Source organism: Brachyistius frenatus, unplaced genomic scaffold, assembly GCF_029030835.1.
Source record: "Brachyistius frenatus isolate BFR_SWC_R1_liver_20210118 unplaced genomic scaffold, ASM2903083v1 Contig_79, whole genome shotgun sequence".
In the NCBI taxonomy this organism is placed as follows: domain Eukaryota; kingdom Metazoa; phylum Chordata; class Actinopteri; family Embiotocidae; genus Brachyistius; species Brachyistius frenatus.
This window is the reverse complement of record NW_027210678.1, coordinates 848,678-861,664: the sequence shown is the minus strand read 5'-3', so window position 1 is coordinate 861,664 and position 12,987 is coordinate 848,678. Positions and strand designations below refer to the sequence as shown.

Sequence of the window (12,987 nt, the reverse complement as noted above, 5' to 3'; positions counted from 1 at the left end):
ACTACATGAATAATTTCCAGCGTCAGACCCGAATATGAACATCTGGAACGAAGCTCTGTGCGTTGTATGTGACATCACCGGAGAACAGTGACCACAAGTTCAGCATGTCAGAAGTTTTGTTTTTGTCCTCGTTTGATTCATCCTACAAAAAACAGCTAACCTCAAAGTTAACGACGCTAACGAAGCTAACGGCCCTCCGGAGGTCCCGGCAGAACTCGGAAACAACAAACCTCGTTTTTGTAAAACGACTTCACGCAGGACCTCAAACTGAATCTCATTCTGTCCGTTTCCAACGACTCAAACCGACCGCGGGCGTCGAACCAGCAGCTTCAGCAGCATCAGAGGCCAAACCGCTGCGTGATTTCTGTGATTTTAATCCTGGAGGATTACACAAATCCAGCCGTGCTCGGGATGAAAGAATTATTCATTGATTTCTCAGAGGAAACAAGTACGAAGGCAAGCGTGGAAAATCCTGTTTTACCCCAACTGTGTGTGTGTGTGTGTGTGTGTGTGTGTGTGTGTGTGTGTGTTCATGACTCTGGACTGCCTCCCTGCAGGATTATTATCTAGCGCCACCTGGTGGTTAAACTAATTTTGATCATTTCTTCTTTTTTTAACACTGAACGTCAGGAAATCTGCCCGTTTAATGCATCTTAATGTCCTCTAGACATTTACCCTGAACAATAAGGATCATATATTTATATAATATATATATTATATATTTATAAATTAATAACAATTTGAATGAGAACTGCAGATATTAGACTTTGACTGGAGTCCGACTGAAGACACAAAACAACCAAATTAAACTTCATTTAAGTCGAATTTGAAGGCAAAAACATTTCTTCTGTGCAGACCTGCTAAAGATGCAAATAACAGCAGATTTTGTGCACCTATATGTTCATATACATTTATTGAGTGCATGCATTTTAAAGTTTTTCATCTCAGTTACATAAAAAAAAACTTGTTTTAATTGTCGGCAATCAGGGACACGAAAGAAGAAACTCACGCTTGGTGTTTTTACTTCAACATAGAAGGACGCAGTCGCTGCTCATTTTACGTGACCTTTATTTGCTCAAGGTGGAGAAATCAAACGTCCATTTAAACTGTTCCTCTGAAAAAATATTTAGAGCTCAACAACATCTGAAACCAACATCTGACTTCAGCTGATGCACAAAAACACTTTTTACTTCCTCCTGTTTTCTGAAATTTAATTAATTTAACAAAACCATTCTGATCTTTGACTTTAAATAGTGACGGAGTGTAAAAGCTCGTTATGAAGGTGTCGACAAAACCTGCTCAAACATTCACCTTAATTCTGCGCTTCCTATTTAAAAAAAAAAATCTATTTCATGTCATTATATTTTTTTTTGGTCTTCAAAATGCCAAAATTGTTGATATTAAATTGGTCCTTTAAATAAACTGTGAAATAACACGTTCAAATGGCAGTTTTCTGCTGAATATTCAAACTTGTAAATTCTTAGTAAGAAGATGCCGTTGCATTGGAAATACATTAAAAACAACCACAGTACAAAGAGGCAACTTTCAACCGCAGTAACACAAAAAACATCACAAACACATCTGCAAACACCAGGATGTGCAGCTAAAAATGTGAATATATATTTATAATAAAATACATCAAAACTCCTTTTTTATGACAAACTGGTGCAAAGAAAAACAACAAAGTGATACACATATATATATTCATCTAATTATCATTAACATGCACTTTCACTGCAAGATGTAAACATTTGCTTTAAACCCCTGATTTGGCTGCAGAGTGAATTAAAGGTGTAAACAAACATTAAAACCTGTTGAAGTTACTTCACTCAGAGATTCTTGGCTTCCTGCTCGAACTTTAACATTATTATCATTTAATTACATTTACAGCGTCACCTTTTATTGCCACACGGTGTCGGCTCCTTTACCAGGAACTCTGACATCCGAAAGGTGTTTTAAAGGTCCCACAGTGTAAAAAATGTAGACTTATGTTGTGATTAAAGCAGGTCGAGTTGCTATGAAGACGGAGGAAATGTCAAAACATGAAGAAATGCACACAGCTCATGCTCAGCAAGTGTGCTGTTTGGACTTCCTGTAAATTTGTGATGTCACAAACTCATTCTGATATCATGTGCCCGTCCTCTGCATGGCCCACCGTCCGACCTTTTTAATGCGCAAGAAAACACAGAGCGGGTCATTCTGTCACAGAGCTAACAAACTATAAGACTGAAGAAACCCTGTGATTGGCCCGGACGTGTGTCACTCAAAAAGGAGTCAGTCAGTTATATAATTAAAACTACAAAAATATCTGAAGACTGAAAATAAACCAGTGGAAAAGTGTGAACGATGGGACCTTTAACTTTAAAGGGTCAATTCACCCAAATCGCAAACAATAATGTGTTTTTGTGGTAAATGTAGTGAAGTAAATGTACGTCTGCATTTATGTCTCGAATACTTGACCTCCTCAGAATAATTCAGACCAACAGGTCCGTTCACAGCAGAAGTCGGAGAAGATAAAACGATCTGCCAGACGACGTAAGCGAGTTTGTTCTGAGTGATTTGGGTGGAAGGACCTTCTAGATTTCAGCGGATCTCAACAACGTTCGGACATTTCTGTCGCGTAAATAACGAGTAACGTTTCCCAACAGTGAAAAAGAAAATCACCATTTTGACTCGGAAAAAGAAGCAAATAAAAAAGTTCCTGAAAAACATTCAGCTGAACTGGAAGAGCGTGAAGACGCGACGACGTACGAACGATATCCAACATTCTGAAGTCGTGGACGTGGTTTCCTGTCAGATGCGGTTGGACATCATCCCGGTGTTCAGTTTCAGAAAGAACGACTTGAGCTTGCAAAGCCGGCACTTCTTCTTCTTCCTCTTCTTCTTCCCGTTCTTCCCCTTCTTGTACACCCCTCGGTATTTCCCCTCCGCGTCCTCCTCCTCGTCCGCCCAGGGCACCCAGGCTCCTGCGTGCCGGCTGGGGTTCGCTCGCGGGTCGTCGGGCGGGAAGTAGACGGGCACCGCGGTCCGGTTGTAGAACGCCAGCCGGGCCAGCAGCCGCTGCACCACGTCCGGCCTCTGGTCCGCCAGGTCCTGCCGCTCGTACGGGTCGCCGGTGATGTTGAAGAGCCAGATGTTTTTGTTGGCGGAGGATTTGTAGACCAGCGACGAGGTGCGTTCGAGGTTCCACCAGCGACCCGGCAGAGTGGGAAGCACCTGCGGGTCAAAACTTTCAGTTATTAATGTTCATTTCAACCAAATTAAAACGGACACGTGAATGAAACCTCTTTCTAAAGTACCTGTGCGGGGACCCAGTCTCCGTGGCCCGGGTCTCCGGTCAGCAGCTTCCAGTCTCCGACCCGGATGGCGGCCTGGACCAACGTGTCCCACACAGGCGGGGCGGTTGGATGGGATCCAGGCGGCGTTCCCGCCTGGGACATGTTCTGGTTCTGGAATAACGTCCGCCTGGAATCTGACTTTAACCCAAGTTTGAGCTGCGCTTTGGATTTAGGCTGAGGTGGTCCAGACTGAGACAGGTTCTGGTTCTGGTTCTGGGAGGCGGTCCGCCTGGACTTCGAACGTGATGGGATCTGAGGTTTGGGCCGGGATGTTCCCGACACTGATGGAGCGCCGCTAGACTGGACCTCCGGCTGTGGTCTGTAGTGGGACCGCTGCTGGCTGTGAGGCGGGGCTTTGGTCTTGGCTTTAGGGGCGGGCTTTGATCTGAGGAGGGGCTTCAGGCCCTTTTTGGGGAGGGGCTTAGCGTGGTGGGAAAACGTCTGAGGTTTTTTGGTGGTCTTTAACTTGAACACTGACTTCTGCTTTGGTTGCTGCTTCAGAACTTTCTTCTTCTTTGGTTTTTTAAATGTCGTACCGTTCGATGCGCTCACTGCCGAAAGAAAAGACGAGGAGGAAGAGGTTTTAACCTTTAATTCAACATCTGTATTTCCTAGTTATAAATAAGAGGTGCTTGTGTTTTCATGTTTTCGATTTTGTCCGTCGCCATCTTGCTAGTTCGGGAGGAGCCGGCGGTGGATCCGACCGATCTGATTGGAAACCTGACGATACGATGTCCCGCCCACCGACAGCTGGAACCTGACTGCACTGCAGGCTGAGGCGCAACTGAAAGCTAAATCTGACCTTTTTTTTGTGACTAAAATTTTCAACCATCCTGTTTATCATTTAAATCACACGTGACCATCTTGTCGTTTTTTTGTGGAGCTGTTTGTTACCTGAGGCGCCGTCTCTGCTGCCGTCTCTGCTGGCGTCTCTGCTGCCGTCTCTGCTGCCGTCTCTGCTGGCGTCTCTGCTGCCGTCTCTGCTGCCGTCTCTGCTGGCGTCTCTGCTGCCGTCTCTGCTGCCGTCTCTGCTGCTGTCTCTGCTGGCGTCCCAGGCGGTGGTTTCAGCAGGAGGTTTGTGCAAAGGGTCGATGTTGTGAAGGATCTCCTGACGGGGCGACTCCTTCCCCTCACTGATGGTGGGCCAAACATCGAAACCGTCCAGACCTCGACTCTTAACGGGACACAGAACCAAGAAGAAAGGAACACTTTTAACCACACAGGAATAAATAAAAACGAATTTCCTGTTGTAAGAGAGGTTTTCTGGATGAGTCAGATTCTGTGACGACAGTCAGAATTTATCTGCTTTAGAAAATAGAAATCTGGCAGCAAATCAGGCCAAAAAAGATTTTATACAAACCAACTGACTCACGCTGATTTATGTCTGAACTGAAACACAAAGCGTGAGTGAGGTCAGTGTTCAGAAACGTTCGTCTACACGTCAGGAAAATAAAATAAGGACAGTTTTAACGGGAACATCTGAGGTCACGACGGGGACGAACGTTTAACTCAAACAAATAAACTTCAAATGAGACGGAGGCTGGGGTTAAAGAGGAGGACAAATGTTTGGTGGGACGACTAGAAATAACATTCAGGACCAGAACGCGGTACAGAGAGCTTCTGGATCCGGCGGGCGTCCTTATCGCTGCTCTGGTTCGGAGCACCATGGAAAGTTATCTTTTCTTTTCTAATACTCGCTGAGACTTACGAAGAAAAGTCCAACGAGAAACTTAAAAAGATACAAACGAACAACGTGCCACAAAATACAGAAACAAAACGTGACGTATAAAACAGTAAAACTTGGACTTTCCGTGTTGTTGGAGCCGAACGGAGTCGCCCTCACCTGGCTGATGTTCCCCCCGGCGAGGCCCACCAGCGTGGGGAACCAGTCGGTGATGTGGAGCAGAGCTTTGGACACTCGTCTCCGGCGCCTCAGCAGAGGACTGTGGACGAACGCCACTCCGCGGACGCCGCCCTCCCAGTACGTCCCCTGAGGACACGCTCGGCAGCGTTAACTTACGTATAAAACTGCTGTTGTAGATTTAATTAAGTTCATTTTCATGGAGAGTTTTAAAAAAAACGTTGGTTCAAAACATATCAAACATTTATGCAGTTGGTATTAAATTATGGAAACAACAACAACAACAACAACAATTTTCTGCAAAATATTAAGAAAAAACCTAAAGAATATTTATATCATGACAATAATACTAAATCATCAGCCTCCTTCTAAACACTTAGATTTGTGTTTCAGTCCCTGACAAGTTTGTTTGTGATTGTTGCGATTAAAAATATTTAATTTTGAAGCAGCTTTTCTTTAAATGAACACATATTTCTGGCTCCGACGAAGAATAAACGCTGAGCGAGCAGCCGTGATGCTCTCCGGCATCGGAGAAGAAAACTTTATCATCACTGGAAAAGAAATCTGGAGTTTCTGGTGTACGAGACTCTTTGAGCGCTTCTCACATTAATCTCACGTTTGCAGAAAATTCAGGCCGTTATCTGAGTTACGAAGACGAACTCTACGTGACTAAAACTACAATATATTAGCTTCCCATCCAACCAAACACGAACCTCCACGACCTTTGACCTCGTCAGCAAAACACTTCACAACTCGTGAACTTGAGGCTGATTGAAAATGTAAAATTCATAAATATCCACAGGAGGGCGCCGTTCATACGAACTTTCGTACCTTGCGGCCTCGCAGCGGCCAGTTGCTCCCGCCGGTGAACGGCTGCGCTCCGTTATCGGTGGAGTAGACGATCACGCTGTTCCGGTAGTATCCGAACTTCCGGAGGGCGTACGTGACGTTCCGGACCGCCTCGTCCACGGTGGAAACCATGGCGGCGAACTTCCTCCTGGCGACGTTGGCCATGTCCCGGTACGGGTAGATGTAGGACTTCGGCGGCTGCAGAGGCGTGTGGACGGCCTGCAGGGGGAGCAGTTGCAGACTTTAGTCACGGCTGCATCTTCTCGACAACATGGCTGCCCGCAAAACATCAGCTGGAAACAAACTCGATTTTCTGTGCCGTATGCTTTGAATTAAAATGTTCCGGTCCATGTGAGCCACACAAAACATTTTTAATTGACCTTTTTTCTGCAATCAATTCAAAGCCAGAAATTAGCATTAGAAAAATACATTTTGATTTTATTTTGAAAGACTTTATCTTCACTTCCTGTTCCGGTTGCTGCTTCCTCTGTTACCTGCAGGGACAGCAGCAGGAAGAGCGGCCGGTCCGCCGGGTCGTGACCCTCCAGGATCTTGCGAGCTCTCTGTGTGAACAGCGTGGTGGAGTATTTCCCTTCCTGGCCCCAGGCCACGCCCTCGTCGTCATGGAGATCGTAGCCGCACAAGCCGGGGCCGTCGCAGGACCCGTAACTACGCACAGACGTGAAAAATGTGAGTACAAAGACAAAGTAAACATGCACACTGGTATTATTCATGCTAATTCTCACGATTCACCTGTAATAATCCACACTTCCTGTTAAAGAACCGAAGAAACTGTCAAAACCTTTTCTGGTGGGCAGACAGGCTCTCCTGCAGGAGAGGAGGAAGAAAACTGAGCGTCAGACAAATTAAAAGTAAACTGTGTAGTTTTATTCATCCTTTAAAATCAAAACACAGCAAAGAAAAGTTCATTTCCAGTTCAGAGCGGTTTGGAGCAGGAAGTGACCATATTTGGACGAGCTGGGGGAGGAGCCAGCGGTGGATCTGACCGATCTGATCGGAAACCTGACGATACTACGTCCCGCCCACCGATAGCTGTAACCTGACTGCACCACAGGCCTGTCAATCAAATAGACACGCCCCCAAAAACAGGTCTTCTTGAATCTTCTTTTCTAATGAATGAGGGATTATTTTCAGATGGACCTCCAGAAAACTAAGAAGAAGGAGTGACTTTAGCTAACAACACCGAGATAACTGATGGACACATTTGATTCACTTTGGATTTGATGAGAGAAGTTGAATGGGAGTCTATGGAGCCGGAGGCTTTTTGGAGCCGACCTCTAGTGGCGCTCGCTGGTATTGCATCAGTCCCGTGAAGTCTCCGTCTCACCTGTAGAAGCCGAGGTGCCACTTGCCCACCATGTGAGTGGAGTAGCCGGCCTCCCGCAGCCTCTCGGGCAGCGTGTCCATGTGTGACGGCAGACAGCTCGGCTGGCTCGGTCGGATGATGGAGTGCTGGAGTCCCGTATGGATCTGATACCTCGAAGGAAAAAACAGGACCAGTCGGTGTTTGAACCAGAGACTCACCGATCCATCCGCTTCGTCTCATCAGTAACGAGATCATTCAGAGCAGCGCACTTCATTTGCTGTTTCCTGTGATTCTCTAACATGAGAATTTAACTTCTGTGGATCAATAACATCTGAAAAAAGTTATTTAAAAATGACTTTAAACTTACGAAACTTTATTTATTCGTGATGAGCAGCAAAAATTAAAAACAACTTATGATTAAACATGAACGAGAAGCTTTAAATAAACTAAATATAAAGAAGAGAAATGAAAACTTGTGTGAAATACGTCAAACATCCACAAACAAGGTGGAATTCTCCTTTAAAAACCTGATTAGTTTCTTTACTACGTGTCATAAATGAGGATGATGACAATTTGTAAGTATAACATTCCTTTAATCCCTTTAGAAATTAATAACAAGTAAAAAGAAGGGAGAATAAATGGTCAATATTGTTCTTTAAGGATGTACTGACACATATTAAGAGACTACAAGAACCAAAGCTGGAAAAAGAATGAAAGAAAAAGAAAAAGAAAAAGAAAAAGAAAAAGAAAAAGAAAAGGACATTAAGCTTATTATATACTGAAAGTGGCGACATGAGAACCGAGCAGCGAATTAAACCTTCAGCAGGACGAATAAATGATGGAAAATATGTGGAGGCTTTTTATAACTGCTTCATGTTGCAAAGCTGTTTCCAATTAAGATTTAAGTAGGAAAAAAATACACTTGAAACAATCTGACAATAAGACCAGAGGATAATAATCAAGAGTTAACGAGACAATTTGGGATATTGGCTAAAAATTCAAGTCATTTTATTTGGACCAAAAATACCAAAACAATTTTGCGGTTTGAGCTTCTAAATGTGAGAACTTGCTTCACTTTTCCTGTAATATCACTTTAAATTGGATATCTTTTTGTTTTTTGACTGTTTATTGGACAAATTAAGACGTTTTAAAGACGTTATTATTGACATTTAACGGATTAAATGATAAAAAATATCCACTAATTAGGCTGAGAAAGAATAATACTGAACATCTGATGCTTCAACTGGAAGTCAAATCTTTCTTTCCCTCAAAGTCACATCGATTCTGTTAAAACTGTGAAATAAAACGCCGTCTCTGACGGAGGAGGGGGGAGGAGGAGGTGGAGGCAGAGGAGGCAATGGAGGAGACGGAGGAGGCGGTGGAGGAGGCGGTAGAGACGGAGGAGGAGGTAGTGGAGGAGGAGAGGGAGGAGGTGGAGGTGGAGGAGGAGGTGGAGACGGAGGAGGAGGTAGTGGAGGAGACAGAGGAGGCGGTGGAGGCGGAGGAGGAGGCAGTGGAGGAGACGGAGGAGGCGGTGGAGGAGGTAGTGGAGAAGGAGAGGGAGGAGGCGGAGGTGGAGGAGGAGGTAGTGGAGGAGGAGAGGGAGGAGGCGGAGGTGGTGGAGGAGGAGTTGGAGGTGGAGGAGGTGGAGGTGGAGGTGTGTTTACCTGCCGGTGATCAGCTGGCTGCGTGACGGTGTACAGATCGGTTGGACGTAGTAGTTCTCCAGCTTCACTCCTTCTGCTGCCAGCTTGTCCAGAGTCGGAGTCTTGATGGTCGGGTTGTGATATCCGATGTCGTTGAAGCCCTGCGACGGTTTGAATGTTAAACTGCTTCGAACTCGTGTTTCTGACTTCACGTCGTGTTCAAAGTCTTCAGATTAAAAAGGTTTTTCGGGCGTCGATCGTCTGAGTATTTTCTCCGGCGGCCGAATCGGTCGTCTCGTTACGATCTCGGAGAACTCACCTGGTCGTCGGTGAGGATGAAGATGATGTGCGGCGGGTTCTTCGTCCTCCCCGTCGTCTCCTCGTCGCTCCGCTGCTTTGTTTTAAACTGATGAGGCGCGAGGCCGTCGACGCTGAGGAGGACGGTCAGCGCCGTCAGAGCCGCGGCCGCCTGCATCGTTGCAGCCGGACTCCTGCAGGAGCAAAACAAAAGAGTCCTGAAAATACAGCAGGACAGAAAAACCCAGAGAGGAGCTCAGAAACGTTCCAGTCGGCACAAATTCACACGAGCGTGCCATCGCTGCAGGACCGACTGTAGATCATAAAACCACATTTGAGACGGACTCGCCAACTCGGCCGCGACTGAGATCTGAAACATCCATCTGGTGGACAGAGATGAAGCTCAGAGGGCGTTTTAACCGTTTACAACCTGCTGAAGAAACACAACAACATTCAAAGTGATGAAAATATGAGCAGAGGATCAGAAACACGGAGAAGTTTGAGTTTAAAAGGTCTAAAATCCAACAAAGAGTTCTGTAATTCTAATTTAATTGTACATATAATAAAAAAATAAACAGATTAAACAGACTACATAAAAAAAAACATACAGGCTTCAAACTACAACCTGAAAACAACTAAAGTAAGAACGGAGTTCAGATTTATTTACTTTCTTAAATTCTGATTTTTTTTTTTTGGAGGGGGCCTTTATTTTGAAAGGCAGATTCATCAATTCAAATCAGTTTTATTTCAGTTTATAGTCACCTCTGTAAAATGGTTCTGATCCAGAAGTGTCTTCAGCTGCAATACCAGCGAGTGCCACTAGAGGTCGGCTCCAAAAAGCCTCCGGCTCCATAGACTCCCATTCAACTTCTCTCATCAAATCCAAAGTGAATAAAATGTGTCCATCAGTTATCTCGGTGTTGTTAGCTAAAGTCACTCCTTCTTCTTAGTTTTCTGGAGGTCCATCTGAAAATAATCCCTCATTCATTAGAAAAGAAGATTCAAGAAGACCTGGTTTTGGGGGCGTGTCTGTTTGATTGACAGGTCTGTGGTGCATTCAGGTTACAGGTTTTCATGCATCCAGTTTGTACTTTGAGGCCTTTTAGTTTCACTGTTTGTTTACATCCTTTAACTTTAAAATAAAACAATTATTGCACATTTTTTGTGCTCAGTCGGGCATTTTTAAAAATAAAATTTCAGTATTTAATTTGGTCAAATGCAACTTTAAACTTTCTACCAAAATAAATCAGATACTAAACTCAGTATAAATTGAAGTGTTTGCCTTTAACTTTTTGTGGACACTTCAGTTTCTGACGATGCTGTCGAGCTTCAACTGACAGTTTATGTCACTCTCGATTGATTTGTTGATTATTTATTTCATTAAATCAACTGAAGAATTTGTCAAATAACGTGCGCAGTTAAAAAAAAAAAAAAGGTTAAAAAAACAAAACTTTTTATTGCCTAACTCTTAATTTTTCTGCAGTTTGAGCAGAGCTCTGTTCTTCAGAGGAACATGTAAACAGCAGATTAATTATAATCTATATTAGGTTAGGTAGGTGGTTACTTTATTTAATAAATATATATCATATATATTTAATATGTAATCAATCTGTGACATGTTTACAAACGGAGGAACACAACGAGCAGCACGTCATGTTGTATTTTGTAAGCAGGCATGATGAAGAACAGCTGCCTCACATCCACTCAGCTGGACCCCCACACACGCGCACGCAATACAACTATTGATAAGTCACTAATACATGTGACGTCACGGCTTAACCAGGTGCAGATCATTCTAACATGTGTGACGTCAGCCCGGCTCTGATTGGCTCCTCATCTGTTCCGCCCATCAGCGGTGATATTTACAGCCTGACTGAATCAATACGTCGATGAAGGATCAATGGGAGTGAACGGCCCCCCCCCCTCCTCCTCCCCCTCCTCCTCCTCCTCCTCCTCCTCTTCCTCACCGCCTCTCTTCAGTTCATTCTTCACTCTTCGTCTCCGGCGAAGTTCGTTTTTTGCGGAAAGTTTCTGGAAGACGCCGCATGTCCTCCGGTCTCCAGCAGAGCCGTCCTTCCGTCCTTCCGTCCTCCGGTCTGAGCGTCCTCTCTCTGCCGATGAAGCGCGAGCGAAGACGAGGCGCGCAGAAACGCACGCAGACTTCCGGTCTGACTTGTCAAAATAAGATACTCTGCATGCGGACTCAAAATAATCCGAATGTATAAACACACATATGTACATATACTAATTAAATGATGGTTCCTCATTCGAAAATACAGATAAAACAATACAAATAAAAATGAATTGGTTGATTTCACTTGCTAATGTTGCTTTAATTATGAGATCCAGCCGATTTTTTTAAAAAGGTCTCTGAAGGGCTCTAAATTTTCTCTTTCAGTGCATTTTTAATAATTCAATATTATTATTTATCATTTAAGAATTCAATATTGATCAAAACTACTTGAATACATGAAACACTTCATCTTCCCCTGAAGGAGATTGTTGTATATTACCAGGCCAGCTGGCTAAATAACCGAGCTTGTGTTATTTGCACTGTTTTCCCCTCTGACTTTATATGACAGCACAGTGGAAATGCTCAATCTCAAATACACAAGTGATAACTTAATAAAGGCGTAATTTAAATGCTCAAAGTGTTAAATTTGGGGCAATTTAAATATGGGCGGAGTCAAACTTTTGACTGGGCGGTGTTAAAACATTTGGCTCCACCCCAAATTGGACAGCACAGGGAGGGGCTCCTTGATCTGGCTAACAGTTCAATCTGAAGCAGTAACCTCGCTGGTTATCGGAAGCTAACGTACAAAGAAATAACCACTGAGCTCATCGATCATGTGAAACCTCAGCGAGCTGTAGCTCCGGTAACTTATTTCATATTTGTAATTTTCTGTCCCTTTTCTGTTGGTTAATGCTTTTAATTAACAGAGAAACTGACTCACTATTAAGATTATTTCTGCCTTCATAGCATCTAAGCCTGAAGTAAAAATGAGTACTTGTGTGCTAACATCCCTCAGCGGGGTAATAATGTAAAATCTGTCATTTATGCCAACAAAAAAAATGATAAACTCGTAAAATCTTGCTTGTCCTTTTAATTTGAAGGCTGCACTGCTCAACATCCGGTGTTCCCGAGCTCATTTCTGTAACTTTACGCAGGAGAAAACTGCAATAAATCCACAGCAGCTCGTTTAGCGGCTCTAAGTTACTTTAACACGTCTCCTGTACGTTGTGGTCGTCGGTCTCCGTGCCGGCGGCGGAGGGACCGCGGACGGGACGTCCGCCGGGCGGTGCGGCTGCAGCCCGCCGGACGGTTCAACAGGCGGAGGAGAGCCAGCTGGCACTCCGGAGAGGAACCAGGAATTTCTCTCCGTCAGGCTGCGAACTGCAGAGATGCAGCAGTGCAGCAAGTCATCCACAAGTAATCAGGATTAGACAGGAAATAGGAGAGATTAAATAAAAGCTCCTGTTATCTCTCATTGGAAATGTTTGTATGCTCCAACAAAAAGAAAAAAATCAGGTCGTAAAAGTAGTCATAAAGGTCAACAGAACAGAAATAAGATAACATTTGCAGTGTCTGCTGTTAAAGTTGTCCTATTAAGCACAATAAATGTATAAATATACAACCAATTCTCTAAAAGATGCTGATTTAAATGAGAA

At 44.1% G+C, this 12,987-nt stretch overlaps 1 protein-coding gene across 1 annotated transcript; it reads right to left on the bottom strand.

Annotated features, from left to right (window-relative positions):
• Window positions 1-1,051: 1,051 nt before the first annotated feature.
• Window positions 1,052-11,449, bottom strand: LOC138626938 (arylsulfatase I-like). Its single transcript, XM_069708954.1, has 11 exons — window positions 11,286-11,449; window positions 9,341-9,512; window positions 9,043-9,182; window positions 7,397-7,546; window positions 6,802-6,876; window positions 6,543-6,717; window positions 6,031-6,267; window positions 5,182-5,328; window positions 4,233-4,512; window positions 3,300-3,889; window positions 1,052-3,216 (listed from the first exon to the last, which is right to left on the bottom strand). Exons 2-11 carry the CDS (start codon window positions 9,494-9,496, stop codon window positions 2,794-2,796), a joined length of 2,373 nt encoding a protein of 790 aa, XP_069565055.1. The 5' UTR covers window positions 9,497-9,512; window positions 11,286-11,449; the 3' UTR covers window positions 1,052-2,793.
• Window positions 11,450-12,987: the final 1,538 nt, after the last annotated feature.

Bases quoted from the DNA above. Each gene is read 5' to 3' on its own strand.
- LOC138626938 (XM_069708954.1), bottom strand. From the start codon at position 9,496: ATGCAGGCGGCCGCGGCTCTGACGGCGCTGACCGTCCTCCTCAGCGTC. The intron at 7,547-9,042 runs GTAAACACACCT...TTTTCCTTCGAG, and splicing joins AGCCAGCTGATCACCGGCAG to GTATCAGATCCATACGGGAC. The intron at 3,217-3,299 runs GTACTTTAGAAA...TTTGACCCGCAG, and splicing joins GAGACTGGGTCCCCGCACAG to GTGCTTCCCACTCTGCCGGG.